This window comes from Vulpes vulpes, chromosome 6, assembly GCF_048418805.1.
Source record: "Vulpes vulpes isolate BD-2025 chromosome 6, VulVul3, whole genome shotgun sequence".
Taxonomy (NCBI): Eukaryota; Metazoa; Chordata; class Mammalia; order Carnivora; family Canidae; genus Vulpes; species Vulpes vulpes.
The window spans coordinates 71,704,789-71,722,012 of record NC_132785.1 but is presented as its reverse complement, the minus strand read 5'-3'; the positions used below and the strand labels follow the sequence as shown (position 1 = coordinate 71,722,012).

The 17,224-nt window shown below is 37.1% G+C and overlaps 1 protein-coding gene and 1 long non-coding RNA gene across 35 annotated transcripts in view; one reads left to right on the top strand and one right to left on the bottom strand.

Annotated features, from left to right (window-relative positions):
• Positions 1 to 17,224, bottom strand: part of LOC112926595 (uncharacterized) — a 92,613-nt gene that overhangs the window by 15,202 nt on the left and 60,187 nt on the right. The window lies entirely within an intron of this gene.
• Positions 1 to 17,224, top strand: part of HEATR5A (HEAT repeat containing 5A) — a 111,664-nt gene that overhangs the window by 89,907 nt on the left and 4,533 nt on the right. For 23 of the 34 annotated variants that reach the window (XM_026007670.2, XM_072761335.1, XM_072761349.1 and 20 more), the window contains 3 exons: positions 918 to 1,190; positions 2,741 to 2,965; positions 10,031 to 10,185. In XM_026007670.2, coding sequence (XP_025863455.1) covers positions 918 to 1,190; positions 2,741 to 2,965; positions 10,031 to 10,185 — 653 coding nt within the window. The remainder of the gene's footprint in view (positions 1 to 917; positions 1,191 to 2,740; positions 2,966 to 10,030; positions 10,186 to 17,224) is intronic. The other 11 variants (XM_072761326.1, XM_072761334.1, XM_072761330.1 and 8 more) reach the window with 1 other exon arrangement.

Genomic DNA, 17,224 nt, shown 5'->3' with positions numbered 1-17,224 from the left:
TGTAGCACAAATGAAACGTCTCTAGGTATGGCTTTAAGTCCTTTCATCCACCTCTACATGTTAGCTTGGATTTATTTTATCAGTAGTGAAGCTATTCCTTGGAAAAATGAGAATTCTAACAAAATCCTAGAAGGGGAGGGAAAAAATGCCTTATACTGGTTGAGTACTTAATTTAGCTATGAATGTTTACTAAGAACTACTGATATTGACATGTAAGAACTACTGACAGTTTTTTTAAAGTTTTTTTTATTTAAGTAATCTCTATACCCAGTTTTGGGGCTTGAACTTAAAACCAGAGATCAAGAATTTTATTCTCCACTGATGGAGCCAGCCAAGTACCCCATAACTAGTGACAGTCATTTAATGACTTATGTTTTGCAGAGTGATTAAATTGCTTGTTTGTAAGTCTAATTTGGTACTGATGAGTTTTTTTTAATATTATATTTGACTACATATAACAGAAAACTCAATCTAATAGTGGATTTTAAAACACAAGGACTGTGATCTAAAAAAGCCCCAGAGGCAGGCAGTCCTGAGCTAGTGTGGCAGTTTATTAAAAAAAAAAAAAAAATCAGGACCTCAGTTCTTACCTTTCTGCCTGCCATTATCACTATTTAAAATTACAAGGTAGGCCCTGGAGCTGGACCTATTAGGTTCACAATCGTAATGGCAAGGTGTTAACCAGACAACATATTAAGGCTGAGAGGTTTACCAAGGATTTCTTTTGATCCACTGGAAAAAAAAAATCATTATAAAGACAACTCCATTTACCTCCATAACTTTATCTTTCAGTCTTTAACACCCAAGACTTCAGCCATTTAAATATTTTATCTACAACAGAAATGGACTAAATTACCATCTACCAAAAGCAGAGCAAACACAAGTGTTTATTCAACACTGTTCTTTCTGTCTTTTAGTTGATGATGGGGCTGCCGAAAAGGAAACCCTGCCAGAGTTTGGAGAGGGAAAGGATACAGGAGGACTTGTGCCTGGGAAATCTTTGGTTTTTGCAACACTGGAATTGTGTGTATGCATTTTAGTTAGACAGCTTCCAGAACTAAATCCTAAATTGACAGGTAGCCCAGGAGTAAAAGCTACAAAGCCACAGGTACTGTCTGAGGATGGAAGTAGATTGGTGTCAGCTGCGTTAGTTATCCTCTCTGAACTTCCTGCCGTGTGCTCTCCTGAAGGTATGCTGTGGTATTTGATTGATTTTCTTGCCCTGGAGAAAGAGAAATGGTTTTAATAAATAAAGCAGACAATGGTTGCCAGTCCCTTTCTCATTAACTTAGTGCTGACTCAAAGGTTTGGTGGGTAATGTTTTTAATCCTCTAAGATTAACACTGCATTCTAGTCATTTGTTTTACTAAAAGGGTGAAGGCAGGGAGCATGCACTATCAACGGATAATGCTCTTTTTTGGTTGACAGTTTTTTTAACCTGTCAGTGGCACTGATTTAGCTCTTGGGCATTTTTTGGTATAAAATAACCAATGGACTTTCCCTATCTTGGTAATGACAAGATTGTCCTCAGTTTGGAATCAAGGCCATACTTTTAAGAGCATTTAAGGCTCCATAGGGCTTTGTTAGTCACTAGCTCTTCCTTATTCCTTTTGTGTGAGTCTAACCTACAAGCCTTCATGCTTATCCCTATTGTCCATGGTGTTACTTGATCTGAAGTGGCCCATCCTTTCTCCCCTTTTAAAATTTTGCCTTCCTTTGAAGTTCATCTCGAGGCCTATGTCATCTGTAAATTCTTTCCTAAAAACTCTAGGTCGTAAAGTTTTGTTTTTTCATGTGTGTATGCATATATGTATATGTATAATGTTGCTTCTACATGTAGATAGGTTTTATGCATCATATAGAGGCATTATCTGTAATTTGTTGTTACATATCAAAAAGATAAACATATATGCAAACGTGTCTTGTTTCCAAGGAAATACTGTATCCCTTAGGAAATTTAGTATGTAATAGGCACTCAGTACTTAATAGATTTCTTTTTTTTCTTAATAGATTTCTTAATTGATAAGCATAGTTTTGCTTAAACATGTCTTGACCAGTGTATGTGCCACCTTACTTTTAACATCATTTTCAGCTTTGATTTAAATTAAAACTTGTATTCCTTATTCTCACATACTGCCTTGCACCAAAATGGCAGAAAAAGTGACTAGCAGAAGATTTGGGATAAAAATACACTAGAAGAGTTTTGCTGAGTAGCCTCTGGGAACATTAAATTTATCATTTTAGTTTTAGTCTCTTCCATTTTAAACATAACTGACTTTTCAACTCCTTAATGACCATGAAATTTTTAATAATTTGTACTGAGTGCTACAAATTCCTTAGAAAATGAATTTATTATGAAATAAATTCAAGTGGATAATAGGTGATGGTTGTACAACATTGTACACTCTAAAATTGTTAAAATTGTGAATTTTGTGTTGCCCATATATTATCACACTGAAAAATAAAAATAAATTCACCATTTGTGAGCTACCAAATAAGACACCAAAAGATACAAAAAATACTGTGACATAATTTAAATAACATTTTCAATTATAATCAAAACTTGATGCCATCTTAAAAATCTTAATGCTACCTAAATTATCTTAACAGTTGTAATCCTTTCTGAAAAATGTCTTAAAAGCTAGAAATCTTGGACATTGTCTTATTCATTGATGATTTCATTTTAGGAACTATATATATAGACTGAAACACAGAGTATTTTTAAAAATGTATCTTACAGGAAGCATCTCAATTCTCCCTACTATATTATACCTTACAATTGGGGTCCTCAGAGAAACTGCTGTGAAGTTACCTGGAGGCCAGTTACCTTCAACTGTTGCAGCTTCCCTACAGGCTCTGAAAGGAATATTGTCTTCTCCCATGGCCAGAGCAGAAAAGAGTCACAGTGCTTGGACTGACCTCCTCCGTAGTGCTTTAACAACAATACTTGACTGTTGGGATCCAGGTAATTAAGTCTGTTTAGAAGCAGTTGTTTAGTTTGTCATAAAAAGCAAGAGAGATTTCTTTTGAGAATAAGCTATTAAATTATGTTTGGCATTCTTACCTAGAGGGGCCCATACTCACTGTATGTGTTCAGAGAATATGTATAAAGTAGATAGAAACATCATTGTTCTCATTTTAGTATCTTTACTATTTAATGCAATTAAATGTTGGCAGCCTGTATATTAAGTTGACAGTGAGAGACCTTCAAATGTAATTTTAATTTAAAAATATAATATGATCCATAACTAGTTGACAGAAACTTTTAATACACACAGTATACTTAGAAGTGTGTAAGTTCTGCATTGTAAATCTAAAATAGGAATGATCAAGTTTATATCCTCATTCTACCACTTACTAGCTAACTGACTAGCCAAGTTACTCAACTTCCCTGAGCCTTAGTTTTCTCATTAACAAAATAAAGGTATTATGTTGCAGGAAATTGTTAGAGCACTAACATAATATATGGAAAGCATTTCATTTATTATCTGGCATATATCAATAAATGATAGCCAGTATGTGTTCAGTATCCATTGAATTTTGTTTGCTATTATTGTTGTATAGTTTTCATTTTCAACATAAGTAATGGTAATTGTCATTAGTCCTGTAATAAGGCCTTAGATAGGGCGCCTGGGTGGCTCAGTGGTGGAGCATCTGCCTTTGACTCGGATCGTGATCCTGGGGTCCTGGGATCAAGTCTCGCATCAGGCTCCCTGCAGGGAGCCTGGTTCTCCCTCTGCCTATGTCTCTGCTTCTCTCTCTGCCTCTCTCTGTGTGTCTCTCATGAATAAATAAATAAAATCTTTAAAAAAAAAAAAGCCCGTAGACATGTAGAGTATCCCCACTTTCCTTGTTCTGTTTATAAATGTCATATTTCACCAGATTCTCTTTCATATGATATAAAGGTTTCAGTTGAATTCAGCATTTATTGACCGTCTAATTTGTGCCCAAAGTTGAGAGTCTGGTGGAATCTGGTACCTATAAATTGTTGTATGATTGTGCCCAATCTAATTTGTGCCCAAAGTTGAGAGTCTGGTGGAATCTTGTACCTATAAATTGTTGTATGATTAATATGTATGATGAATACCATAAAGTATTCCTTGATGGCAACAGTAATGTCTTAATTATCACTGCATTTCTAAATATAGTAAAAAAGAAACTGATAAAAAATGAGAGTAATCTGCTCTGTTTGAGCAAATCAGGCAGAGTGTAGCAGGCTTCTCTGGAAGGTCTCACTGAGATGGAGTTTGGGGAACAAGAGGTTTATTAAGAAACACCTGTAAAGGGAGTAGGGGAAAATAATACTGGGCAAAAGACAAAGTCGGGCTCCAATGCAAGCCCCCAATAATTGGGAGCTTTGCAGATTGCCCATTCGAATGTTGCACGTAGGATAGAAAAGGCTTGTACTTTATCCTCAGATGTGGGCTACCCCAAGAAGGATGTGATCTCAGTCAAGGCAACTCTAGCTAAGGCCATACTAGGGAGCTAACTGACCATACTCCCCATGGCTGTGCAGCACCTTCCCCCATGAAGGGGATCTCAGTGGTAAAGCTCTTTATCTACCACAAGAAGCTTCTCAGAAGAGTCAATTTCTTACAGAATTAGCATCTTCCACATGGACATCATAGATATGGGTTCTAGACACAACATTGTGATCACACGCCTGTAGACCTAAATAGTATGGTACATTTGGGGGCAGCAAGCAGAATAACCAAAGAATTTGGAGTTAAAGGAAGAGGAGGAGGGTAATGAATAGTGATTAGTGAAGAGATGAAGTTGGATGGTACATGGAGCCAGATTGTGGAAGGTTTGCATGGCTTGTAATTTGGATTGCTTTTAATATGCATGTGAAATCACTAAAGGGTTTTTTTTTTTTTAATTTTTTTTTTTAATTTTTATTTATTTATGATAGTCACACACAGAGAGAGAGAGAGGCAGAGACACAGGCAGAGGGAGAAGCAGGCTCCATGCACCGGAGCCCGACGTGGGATTCGATCCCGGGTCTCCAGGATCGCGCCCTGGGTCAAAGGCAGGCGCCAAACCGCTGCGCCACCCAGGGATCCCATCACTAAAGGGTTTTAAGAAGGGGAGTAAGTGATAGGGTTTGCATTTCTGAAGGATCACTGTGGCAGCTATAGACAACAGGATTATTGGAGGTAAAATAGAGTAAGGATAAAGAGTAGAATAATGAAAAATAAAATGTTAGCATGTATTAACAGAATTTACCGATAGTTTGGTTTAGAAATTGAAAGGGAAAAAAAAAATAGAAATTGAAAGGGTACCTTGACTAATCACTCATAATGCCATTCCAAAGTAAACATTTTCAGGGGTATGTAATGAGTAGTGTTTGAACTCCTATCGGATAATCAAGTGGAGCATAATATGTAGAGGTCTGGAGTTCAAGAAAGTAATACAAGCTAGAGATGATTTCAAATCACCAAAGTTGAGTTTATGGAAAGATGGGAGGAAATTCAGGAGAACGCAGTCACAGAAGCCAAAGAAAAGTTTTAATGGTGAGAGCATGGTGAACAGTGTAAAGGAATTTTTTTTTTTAAGATGAGACTCTTGCAACTGAGGAAGACACAAAGAGATGGAAAAATATTCCATGCTCATGGATTGCAAGAATTAATATTGTGAAAATATCAATGCTACCCAGGGCAATTTACACATTCAATGCAATCCCTATCAAAATACCATGGACTTTCTTCAGAGAGTTGGAACAAATCATCTTAAGATTTGTGTGGAATCAGAAAAGACCCCAAATAGCCAGGAGAATATTGAAAAAGAAAACCAGAGCCGGGGGCATCACAATGCCAGATTTCAGGTTGTACTGCAAAGCTGTGATCATCAAGACAGTGTGGTACTGGCACAAAAACAGACACTTAGATCAATGGGACAGAACAGAGAATCCAGAAGTGGACCCTTAACTTTATGGTCAATTAATATTCGATAAAGGAGGAAAGACTATCCACTGGAAGAAAGACAGTCTCTTCAATAAATGGTGCTGGGAAAATTGGACAACCACGTGCAGAAGAATGAAACTAGACCATTCTCTTACATCATACACAAAGATAAACTCAAAAGGGATGAAAGATCTAAATGTGAGACAAGAATCCATCAAAATCCTAGAGGAGAACACAGGCAACACCCTTTTTGAACTTGGCCAAAGCAACTTCTTGCAAGATACATCTATGAAGGCAAGGGAAACAAAAGCAAAAATGAACTATTGGGATTTAAGATAAAAAGCTTCTACATAGCAAAAGAAACAGTCAACAAAACTAAAACCTACAACAACCTCCAGAATGGGAGAAGATATTTGCAAATGACCTATCAGATAAAGGGCTAGTATCCAAAATCTGTAGAGAACCTACTAAAATCAACAGCAAAAAAAACAATCCAGTCATGAAATGGACAAAAAACATGAACAGAAATCTCACAGAGGAAGACATAGACATGGCCAACAAGCATATGAGAAAATGCTCTGCATCACTGGCCATTAGAGAAATACAAATCAAAACCACAAGGAGATACCACCTCACACCAGTGAGAATGGGGAAAATTAACAAGGCAGGAAACAACAAATGTTGGAGAGGATGTGGAGAAAGGGGAACCCTCTTGCACTGTTGGTGGGAATGTGAACTGGTGCAGCCACTCTGGAAAACTGTGGAGGTTCCTCAAAGAGTTAAAAATAGATCTGCCCTGCAACCCAGCAATTGCACTGCTGGGGATTTACCCCAAAGATACAGTTGCAGTGAAACAGTGGGACACCTGCACCCCGATGTTTCTAGCAGCAATGTCCACAATAGCCAAACTGTGGAAGGAGCCTCGGTGTCCATTGAAAGATGAATGGATAAAGAAGATGTGGTCTATGTATACAATGGAATATTACTCAGCCATTAGAAACGACAAATACCTACCATTTGCTTCGATGTGGATGGAACTGGAGGGTATTATGCTGAGTGAAATAAGTCAATCGGACAAGGACAAACATTATATGGTCTCATTCATTTGGGGAATATAAAAAAGAGTGAAAGGGAATAAAGGAGAAAGGAGAGAAAATGAGTGAGAAATATCAGAGAGGGTGACAAACATGAGAGACACTTAACTCTGGAAACGAGCAAGGGGTGGTGGAAGGGGAGGTGGGCAGGGGGACGGGGTGACTGAGTGATGAGCACTGAGGGGGGCATTTGACGGGAGGAGCACTGGGTGTTATATGTTGGCAAATCGAACTCCAATAAAAAAAATACCAAAAAAAAAAAAAAAAAGTAGCTCTGTAAAGCCAAAAAAAAAAAAAAAATGATGAGACACTTGCATGAATTTGTGCTTAGGGGGGAAAAAAAAGAAGGTAGAGATGAGAATGGAGTTGGAAATATCAGGGAGGGAAGCAATGTCTCCTCCTAAGCAGGAGGAAATAAAATTCATAGTACATTTAGAAGTATTAACCTCTGCCAATGGGAGGGACATATAGGAGGTAAAAATGAGAAGTAACAGATTTAAGTTTTATTATAATGAGAGTTACAGTGAGCTTGCCTCTTCCATCACACACACCACAAATATGGGGTTTTTTTTTGTTTTTGTTTGTTTTTGTTTTTTTACAAATATGTTTTTTTTTTGTCATTTATCAGAGAATGAGATTAGGACTGTGAGGATTTAGACTAGCTACTGAGAAATTAAAGCAGGAGCTGATGATCACAGGTAAACCATTTTCTGTGTAGCAGATTGCCCAAAAACTTAGTGGTTTACATTTATTACATTTATTATCTGATAGTTTATGGGTCAGAAATTTGGAGCAGCATAGGTGGGTGGTTCTCACTCATGAGGTTATTGTTAAGATGCGGGCCAGAGCTGCAGCTAGAATATCCATTTCCAAGATGACTCACTCATGGCTGTTAGTCTCTTGCTGGCTATTAGCAGAAGGCTTTGCTTTCTTATCAAAGAGACCTCTCCATAGGGCTAATGCTAAGGGAAACTTGAATTTATGCTAGGTAAAAGAGGATGGAAATAAGGGAGTTTGGGGAGGGGGAGGGGAAGTAGTGAATTTTAGAAGAAATGGGAAGAACCCAGGAGAGCTGTATATTACTGAAAATAAAAAGACATTTTTACTAAACAGGCTGTGTTGTAATTTCAAGTTGTCATGAATGACTGAATATAACAACTGTATGGGAAGCAGTATAGCATCATGATTAACAGTATGCCCTCTGGAATCAAACTGTCCATCTTATTAATTGTGTAACGTGGGCAAATGACTAAATTTCTGTTCCTCGGGCTCTCATCCATAAAATGGAAGAAATAAAAATACCCATCTTGTGCTGTTATGTGGATTAAATATTTAATATATATAAGGTAGTTATAATAATGCTGTCATCATTTTAAATGCTGATCCATGTACCTTTTTTACCTTAAAATTATTAAAATTATTTTTATAAAATCCCATTCATCCATAATCCCATTCATCCATAATATTTTGCTTTCATTGTTTCATTACTACCTCTCATGTGTCAGTTAATATATTAATCTCCTCAAGGCTTATATGTTTGTATGTATGTATGTTTATTTACTTATTTGGAGCGCCTGGGTGGCTCAGTCAGTTAGGCATCCAATTCTTGATCTCTCAGCTCAGGTCTTGATCTCAGGGTTGTGAGTTCAAGCCCCCACATTGGGCTCCATGCTGTGTATGAAGCCTACTTGAAAAAAAATTTTGGGATCCCTGGGTGGCGCAGCGGTTTAGCGCGTGTCTTTGGCCCAGGGCGCAATCCTGGAGACCTGGGATCGAATCCCACATCGGGCTCCCGGTGCATGGAGCCTGCTTCTCCCTCTGCCTGTGTCTCTGCCTCTCTCTCTCTGTGTGACTATAATAAATAAATAAAATTTTAAAAAAAATTTATTAAAAAAAAAAATTTAAAAAAAAAAAAAAGAAAAAAATTTTATGCATGTATGTAAGTAAATAAGCAAGTGATCTCTGCCCCCAGTGTGGGGCTTGAATTCAAGATCTTGATATCAAGGGTCAAAGGCTCTACTGACTGAGCCAGCCAGGAGCCCCAACTTTATCTTTTAATGTTTTTTTAATATTCATAGACCTTGTGACTAACAAATAAAATTATTTACTTCCTGTTGTACAGTGTATTTTCTCTGTAAATTATATTTTCAGTGCCAAAAAGAATGCTGTTTCTTAAATATTTGTTGAATGAATGTTAGCAAAGCTATAATCTTTCCCTGTGTATCATTTCTTCATAAGTAGTAATCCATTCCTATGGATTTTGCTTTTCAAATAACATTGAGTTTTCATAGCAGGTTCACCAAAATATTAAATGAGATTAGGAAGATAAATATAAAAAAAAAAAAAAAAAAAAGGAAGATAAATATAGGAGAAAATGAAGGAAAATTATACCTAATAGAAAATTCCTTCAAAATGATTGTTGGCCTATGCAGTATTTTTTTTAAGAAAAAAATGTTAAAAAATGGTATATATAGCAAAGCAATAAAGTATTTTCACTTGACACTGTATTATCAAAATATAAATACCTTAATCTTAACAAAGAAAAATCAGCTGTACATGCATTTCTGATTTGTTTCACCACAAAAATATTACATTAGCTAACACATGTTGAGCATATGTGCAACATGCTGTTTAAATGCCTTATATGAATAACTCATTTAATTCTCATAACTTTAGAAATGTTAATATTTCCATTTTATAAATGAGAAAACTAAAAATGGGGTTAGATGTCCAAGGTCATACAACTAGTAAATGTATATTCCTAATATGTACACATATATATTTACTTAATGTCTACCTGTGAAGAATATAATTACTTTAGTACTTTTTGGCTCTAGAATTACTTAAAAAGTACCTTTTAAAACCTACAATATCTGCCAGGATTCTTAAAATCAGTCCATTAGTGTTTATTGTCTGTAACTGTTGTGAAATTATTAAAGTTATTGCTCTCAAACTAGAGGCATCTTCACACAGATATATAAAACAATAAATATGGCAATCTTGGGATGTTTCTCATAGATCATTTCTCTTTAGTAGATGGAACACATCAAGAACTTGATGAAATCAGTCTGCTTACTGCTATCACAGTATTTATTTTGTCTACCAGTCCAGAAGTTACTACCATTCCATGCCTTCAGAAGCGCTGTATTGAGAAATTTAAGGCTACTCTTGAGATAAAAGATCCTGTGGTAAGTGTCTTTAGTATAGAGATGTTTGTAATAGGAATATGTTTAGGCTTTTGTAAAACTTTTCCTTGTGATTTTACTGGCTCCAACAAGAAGTACCAGACTAAATTTTTTATTTTTAGGTTTGGAGCAATTCCTATTCTTGGGATAACAAAGCCAAATTACAACGGTCTTATTCTTTGGCCTCAAGAATAGAGCACAGTTGGAGAAAGAGAAAGGAAATGTTTTAAAAAAATTGAAATGGCATCTTAAAATTGATATATCACTAGAACTTACAAGGAACATTTAGTAAGATACTTTTTTTTAAGATTTTATTCATTTCTTTATTTATTTTAGAGAGAAAGAGAAATCCTGCATGCACCCCTTAGTAAGATATTTTGTAACTTATTATAATAGATTTCCTAAAAAAGGATTTCACCTGTCTTCAAGAATATGATATAAAATAATGGGACTCATCCCAAAAAAGTACACACAAGTTATCTCATTTCTTTATGACCCCTTCATTTGCTAAATTAACATCCTGCTCCTTTATGCACTACAGAATGAGTTTGTGGCCCAAATTCCTTGACTCCTGAAATAAAAGAACCAAATTTTCTCTCAGAAAAAAATAATCATTCATATATCATCACAGTGGGGGCACCTGACAGATTCAGTTGATTGTCTGCCTTCAGCTCAGGTCATGATCTCAGGGTCATGAGATCAAGCTCTACATCAGGCTCCCTGCTTAGCAGGGAGTCTGCTTCTTCCCACTCCCTCTCCTGTGTGATGACACAGAATTAATATGGTCCAGACATGATTCCTTAAAACCTGAAGACCAGGCCATTTGAATATCAGATATATGTGATTTTTATCTAGAATGTTTTCTGAAATCCCAAGAATATTTTTCAAGTTTTCATGTTTGGTTTTTGTTTTTTATATTATAGAGGGGCATATGAGAAGGCAAATGGGAAGTAGAAAAAAAGGAAGTGTTGACCACCAGTTATCCTACCCTATCTTGCCCATGTGCCTCTATTCTCACTCCAGACTGCACAGCCATTGTTAGCATGCAAGTTTGAGTACCTGTGTTAAGAAACAAAATTCAGCTGAGTAAATTTTAAATATTTTACTGTTTTATTCAACATTTCATAAATTGAGCAGCATCCCATCTGACAGACAGAAAAGAGCTTTAAAGAGCTATACAAAATGAAAGATTTATAGACAGAAGGGGGCAGGACAAGGAAGTTACTAGCATAGTATGGATTGTTTCAGGCAAAGTCACCTTCCTTTGGTCTGTTGTGCAGATTGCCTCACTAATTGACCAGGTAATTCCAGATTGACTATAACTAAGTTAGGTATTAAGTCTTGGTTTGGTCACATGGGCTTTAGCACAGGTAACTCCATTTGGCCTGCTGTCTCTTTTTTTAACCATCTCCCCCCTTTTGATCATACTCTCACCTTTTCTGGTCAAAGTTGAAAACATTAGTGCCCCTTCCAGCTACCACTGAAGTTCTTGCAGTTTTTGCTGATCTTCTGTATGGTATTCATAAGTTACTTTAAGGTTCACATTTTTTTAATTGGTCATTCTTTTTGTTCCGTTCTGACGTTCCAGTCTTTTGCAGGTCGTTTGCATGTGCATGGTGGTTAGTAGCTACAAACATGCATTTAAAACATTTGAGGAGAACAGGACACCATGGAGATGATTATTATGGTTAGCATAAGCAGGATAATTTCTAATGTCTGGAGTGCACTTTGCAGCCACAGCCTCCAAGACCCAAGCCATTTAAAATCTGTTAAATCAAAGGAAGACCCTGCTGCAGGAATCAATATACAAAAATAATTTTATAGGGTCTTTTCCATGAGTCTCACTTTTGCAAAAGAATCAGAGTAAAATATGACTGTACATGACAGAAGATTTAAAAATGTCCATGGTTAAAGCTCTGAGGAGAGTTCATTATAATGGAACTAACATGAAAATTTGGTTGACACACGTATTTTAAGGTAATAATAAGAATTATCACTAATAACATTAAACAAGGACATGTCAGATTTCCAGGAATTTCACATATTTCTGTAACATTTATAACCTATACTTATAGAAATACAATATAAAGGCAGCTTAGTATTACTTCCTTTTGAGAATTCTTCCCACATAATTTAATATCAAATAAGCCTAGTTAGTTTAACAGCTCTGGTTTTATAAGAAGCAAAAATAATTCTTTTGTGATTTTCCAGGAGCCATATGAAAAATCCCAAAGTTGGTTCTGGGTCAGAAAGATTTCATTTAGGGACACCTGGGTGGCTCAGTCAGCTGGACATCTACCTTCAGCTCAGGGTGGTGGTCCTGAGGCCAAACCCTAGCCAAACGTCTAGCTCCCCGCTCTGTGGGGAGCCTGCTTCTCCCTCTCCTGCTGCAGCTCCCCATGCTTGTGCTAATTTGTTCTCTCTGTCAAATGAATAAAACCTTAAAAAAAAAAAAAGAAAAAAGAAAAGAAAGATTTAACTTAGAATTAGATTTGGGGGAATTTGTCAGTATCAAAAGGTTGTCAAACATTTCATCATATAGTAGGATTATAGATCACTATGAAACAATACTTCATTATCAATTTAATCAGAAGGACAGTTAAAAATTTCATGGGCAATACAGCAAGTTACATAGTTTAAAGAACAAACAGACAAAACTTAGTTCTTTTTATTTTATTTTTTTTATATTTATTTATTTATTTATTTATTTATTTATTTATTTATTTATTTATCATAGTCACACAGAGAGAGAGAGAGAGAGGCAGAGACACAGGCAGAGGGAAAAACAGGCTCCATGCACCGGGAGCCCAATGTGGGATTCGATCCCGGGTCTCCAGGATCGCGCCCTGGGCCAAAGGCAGGCGCCAAACCGCTGAGCCACCCAGGGATCCCCAACTTAGTTCTTTTTATAGAGAAGATTCAGTTTTCCTGAGTAATCAAAGACTTGATAAAGACAACAACATGAAACAGGAAATTATTTTGATAAAATATAGAATCTTTATTTTCTAGGCAGATTATTTTAAAAGGCAGAGAAAAACCTTTTATAATCTCTTAACAAGAGCAGACCAATAATCAAGAAAACTTTGTCATTTTAACAGAGAAAGTCAAAATCTAAGTTTGTACCAGTGTATTTTTTTATATTAAGGCTCATTTTTTAAAACAGATTTATTCTAATCTTAGGCAGCTTGACCATGCATAAAATTCCTTTAGCAAAATCCCTTTCCACAAACCTTCTATAACTTTCTTTTGTACTTTCGGATTTTGTCCTGTTTTTCCTCTTTCCCATACCTGAAATAACCAGGTAGCTCAAGCTACAACGGTTTAACCACTTGAGGAAAAAAATACTTTCTTTTCCCTCAACAAAATTGCATCTGCAGTTCTCATTCTCTCTTTTACTGAAACACACATCCTACTTTACTAGGATACAAAGATGATTCTGTTATCCATCAATGGATTACACTCACTAACTCAAGAAACAAATGGTTAAGCCCTGGCATGCTGCTTAGGCCAACTGCTCCATTCCTGGGAATCCCAAGAGAACTGGACAAAGCAAAAGCATAGCTCCTGGCTGAGTTTGTCAACACTGTTACCAAACACAGGTAAACTAACTGCAAGAGAAGCTAATCACTCAAAAGACAAGGGTTTGGAAAAGAGAAAGGGAGAGCTTTATATTGGGCACCAGCTTCCAGGCAAGGTAGCTCAAGCTACAGCTGACCTCTCTGCCAACAAAATGGACACCTAGAGTTTTATAGGGAGAGGTTTGAGGGATACATGTAAAAGCAGGCAGCACTGATCATGGGAGGGGATTGGTATGTGTGCAGCAAGTGATCATGGGAGGGAAAGGCATGGGATGTGGTCTTCGTTGCCAGGCATCATGGGAGGGAAAGGCATGGGATGTGGTCTTCGTTGCTATTGGGGCTTTTCTGGCCTGGTAGTTGGAATATTCAGGTCATTGCAAAACATCTTCCATCAGTGCCTCAAGAAAGTACGATAAGAAATAAGAACAATGGGTTTCAGTTAGAGCAGGAGTTAAGCAATCTTGTCTATTTCTGGTCTTAACTGTTGGAGCCTATAGTTGAGCTAGAGGGGCTGCTGACAAATACTTCCAGTAGTTTACGTACATGAAAAACTTTTTAACTCTTAGAAACCTTAATTTTTATGCTGCATGGGTGGCTCAGTTGGTTAAGCAGCTAGCTTCAGCTCAAGTCACGATCTCAGAGTCCTGGGATAGAGCCCTGCATCTGTCTCCCTGCTCAACAGAATCTGCTTTTCCCTCTGCCCATCTCCTCACTTGTGCACGTGCACACGTGCTTGTTCTCTTTCAAATAAATGAATAAAATCTTTTTAGTTTTAATTTCTTTTTTAAAAAGATTTATTGATTTTTAAGATTTCACTTATTTATTTGAGAGACCGCAGGAAAAGGGGAGGAGGGCAGAGGGTAAGTGGGCAGATTCCCCACAGAGCAAGGAGCCCCCAACAGGGCCCAATCCCAGGACCCTGGATTAGGGTCTAAGCCAAAGTCAGACACTTAACTGACTGAGCCAACCAGGTGCCCCTTATTTATTTGAGACAGAGAGAGAGAAAAAATACATGCGGTGTGGTGGGGTGATAGAGGGAGAGATAGTCTCAAGCAGACTCTACATCAAGTGCGAAGCCTCACTCAGGGCTCAATCCCATGACCCTGAGATCATGACCTGAGCTGAAACCAAGAGTTGGGCCCTCAACTGACTCTGCCAGCCAGGTGCCCCAGAAACTTTTAATTGCTAATGGAAAACTAAGTGAACAACTGTGAGCTATTACACTATCATTCTTGAGATTGACAAATTTATGAATACATTTTATAATTTCCAAAAATATACTCTTCCTCAGTAAATATTTGGTGGGGAACCATATATGTTTACTAAATTTCTTGGTAATAAACCAAAAACAGATAAACCTATGTTCAGTAATTAATGTTTCAGTTTTTTATTTTATTTGGAAATGATCCAGATATTCATTGAATATCCATCTTTCAACTTACCTCAGTATAATTTTAAAGTTCCAAGTTCCTAAAAATATTTTTAGAAACGATTTTTAAGTAGACATACAGATGTAGGCAGGCCAGGTTTGAGGACCCAGAGGGATCCTGCAGGACCCACCCTAAGAAGGTCTTTGGCCTTGCACGGGATGGAAATCAAACACAAGCCAAAAGGAAGAATGAGCAGTGTTTATTGAAGACATAGAGCAGATACCCAAATCATCTGGGAGACTCAGAAAGGAAATGGAGCATGAGTCTCGTCCTTGCAAGGGGATCAGGAGTTTTATTGAGGATGGTAGGCAGTCTGTTGTATGTGTCCTCTCACACATCCAGGAATTGATCAAACAAGGGTTGAATGATTAGGTATCTTCCTTAAGTTAATTATGCCTTAGAGCCAAGCGTCTTTGGCATCAAGGTGTTTGGAATCAGTGATGTTGGAAAACATTCATGACATTTTAGACGGCCCTCCCTGGTCACTCCTTAGATGTTCTCAAGCAAAGAGCTTTTATTTTAAATTTGAGCCATAACATAGGTATGATATGCAAAACTTACCAGTTGATTAAAGAGCAGTTGGACCCAAATTGTGTTTCTGCCAGCTGAGATAAGGTTACCTGCTCAGCTGGCTAAAGTTTTCTTTACTAACATTTGTGGAGAAGACATTTAAGATTTGTCTTTTAAGTTTTTATTTAAATTCCAGTTAACATACGGTGTTATATTAGCTTCAGGTGTACAGTATACTCAGCAATTCTATACACTGCTCAGTGCTCATCATGAAGAGTGTATTCTTTAGTCAGGTTCATCTATTTCACCCACTCTCCCACTCTCCCATCCACCTCCCCTCTGGTAACCATCAGTTTGTTCTCTATAGTTAGGAGCCTGTTCCTTGATTTCCCTCCCTGTTTTTTTCCCCCTTTGCTTGTTTTGTTTCTTAAATTCTACATATGAGTGAAATCATATGGTATTGTCTCTCTCTAACTTATTTTGCCCAGCATAATACTCTAGCTCTTCTACCCTGTCAAATGGCAAGATTTCATTCTTTTTTATGGCTGAATAATATTCCATTATATAGTAGTTTTGTTTTTTGTTTTTTAAGTAGGTTCCACTCCCAGCATGGAGCCCAAGGTGCCCCTTATTTATTTGAGACTTGAATTCACAACCCTGAGATGAAGACCTGAGCTGAGATCAAGTTGGATTCTTAATCTGCTGAGCCACCCAAGCACCCCTCTCATTTTAAAAACAGAAAAAAAAGGCCTCTTCTCCCTTTTTTTCCCCTTCAGTTTTAGGAATCAGGAATGGTCTAGATAAGAGTTCCCAGAGAATGCCTGGTAAATCATTTATATCTCAAAGGTACAGGAAAGAGAATGCAAGATCCTCCAGAAAGGACTTTTGTTCCCTTTGACCTGAATTTTTAACAATACTTAATAAGCATTTCGAGATAAAAAGGGTACGTTTTGGGATTGGTGAAAAGGATAGATGGATTTTAAATTGTTTCTGGAACCTCATTTCTGTTTTTGCAAAAACTTGTAAAATAAGGACAATTGCTTTGAACTCCTCAAATAATTGATTTGCACCTTAAAAGACTTCATAGGTTGATCCACCTATACAACTACATTATCTTCAGTTTGCTTCTTTATATATAGGAGATCATCAACTAAGATGGAAATCAAGAGATTGCTATGGTTTTCGATTTAGAATTGTGTGTCTTAGAGTATTTTAGTGAGTACAGAGTTTCATTTTAGTTTAAGGAAGAAAAAAAAAGTTCCCATCAGGCTCTGAAAATCTGCTTCTAGTTTGGCCAATTTTTTTTTTAAGATTTTATTTATTTATTTTGAGAGACAGAGGCAGAGACACAGGCAGAGGGAGAAGCAGGCTCCGTGCAGGGAGCCTGACGTGGGACTCCATCCCAGGTCTCCAGGATCACACCCTGGGCTGAAGGTGGCGGTAGCCACCTGGGCTGCCCCTGCTGAGCCACCTGGGCTGCCCCCAACTTTTTTTTTTTTTTTAAGATTTTTTATTTATTTATGA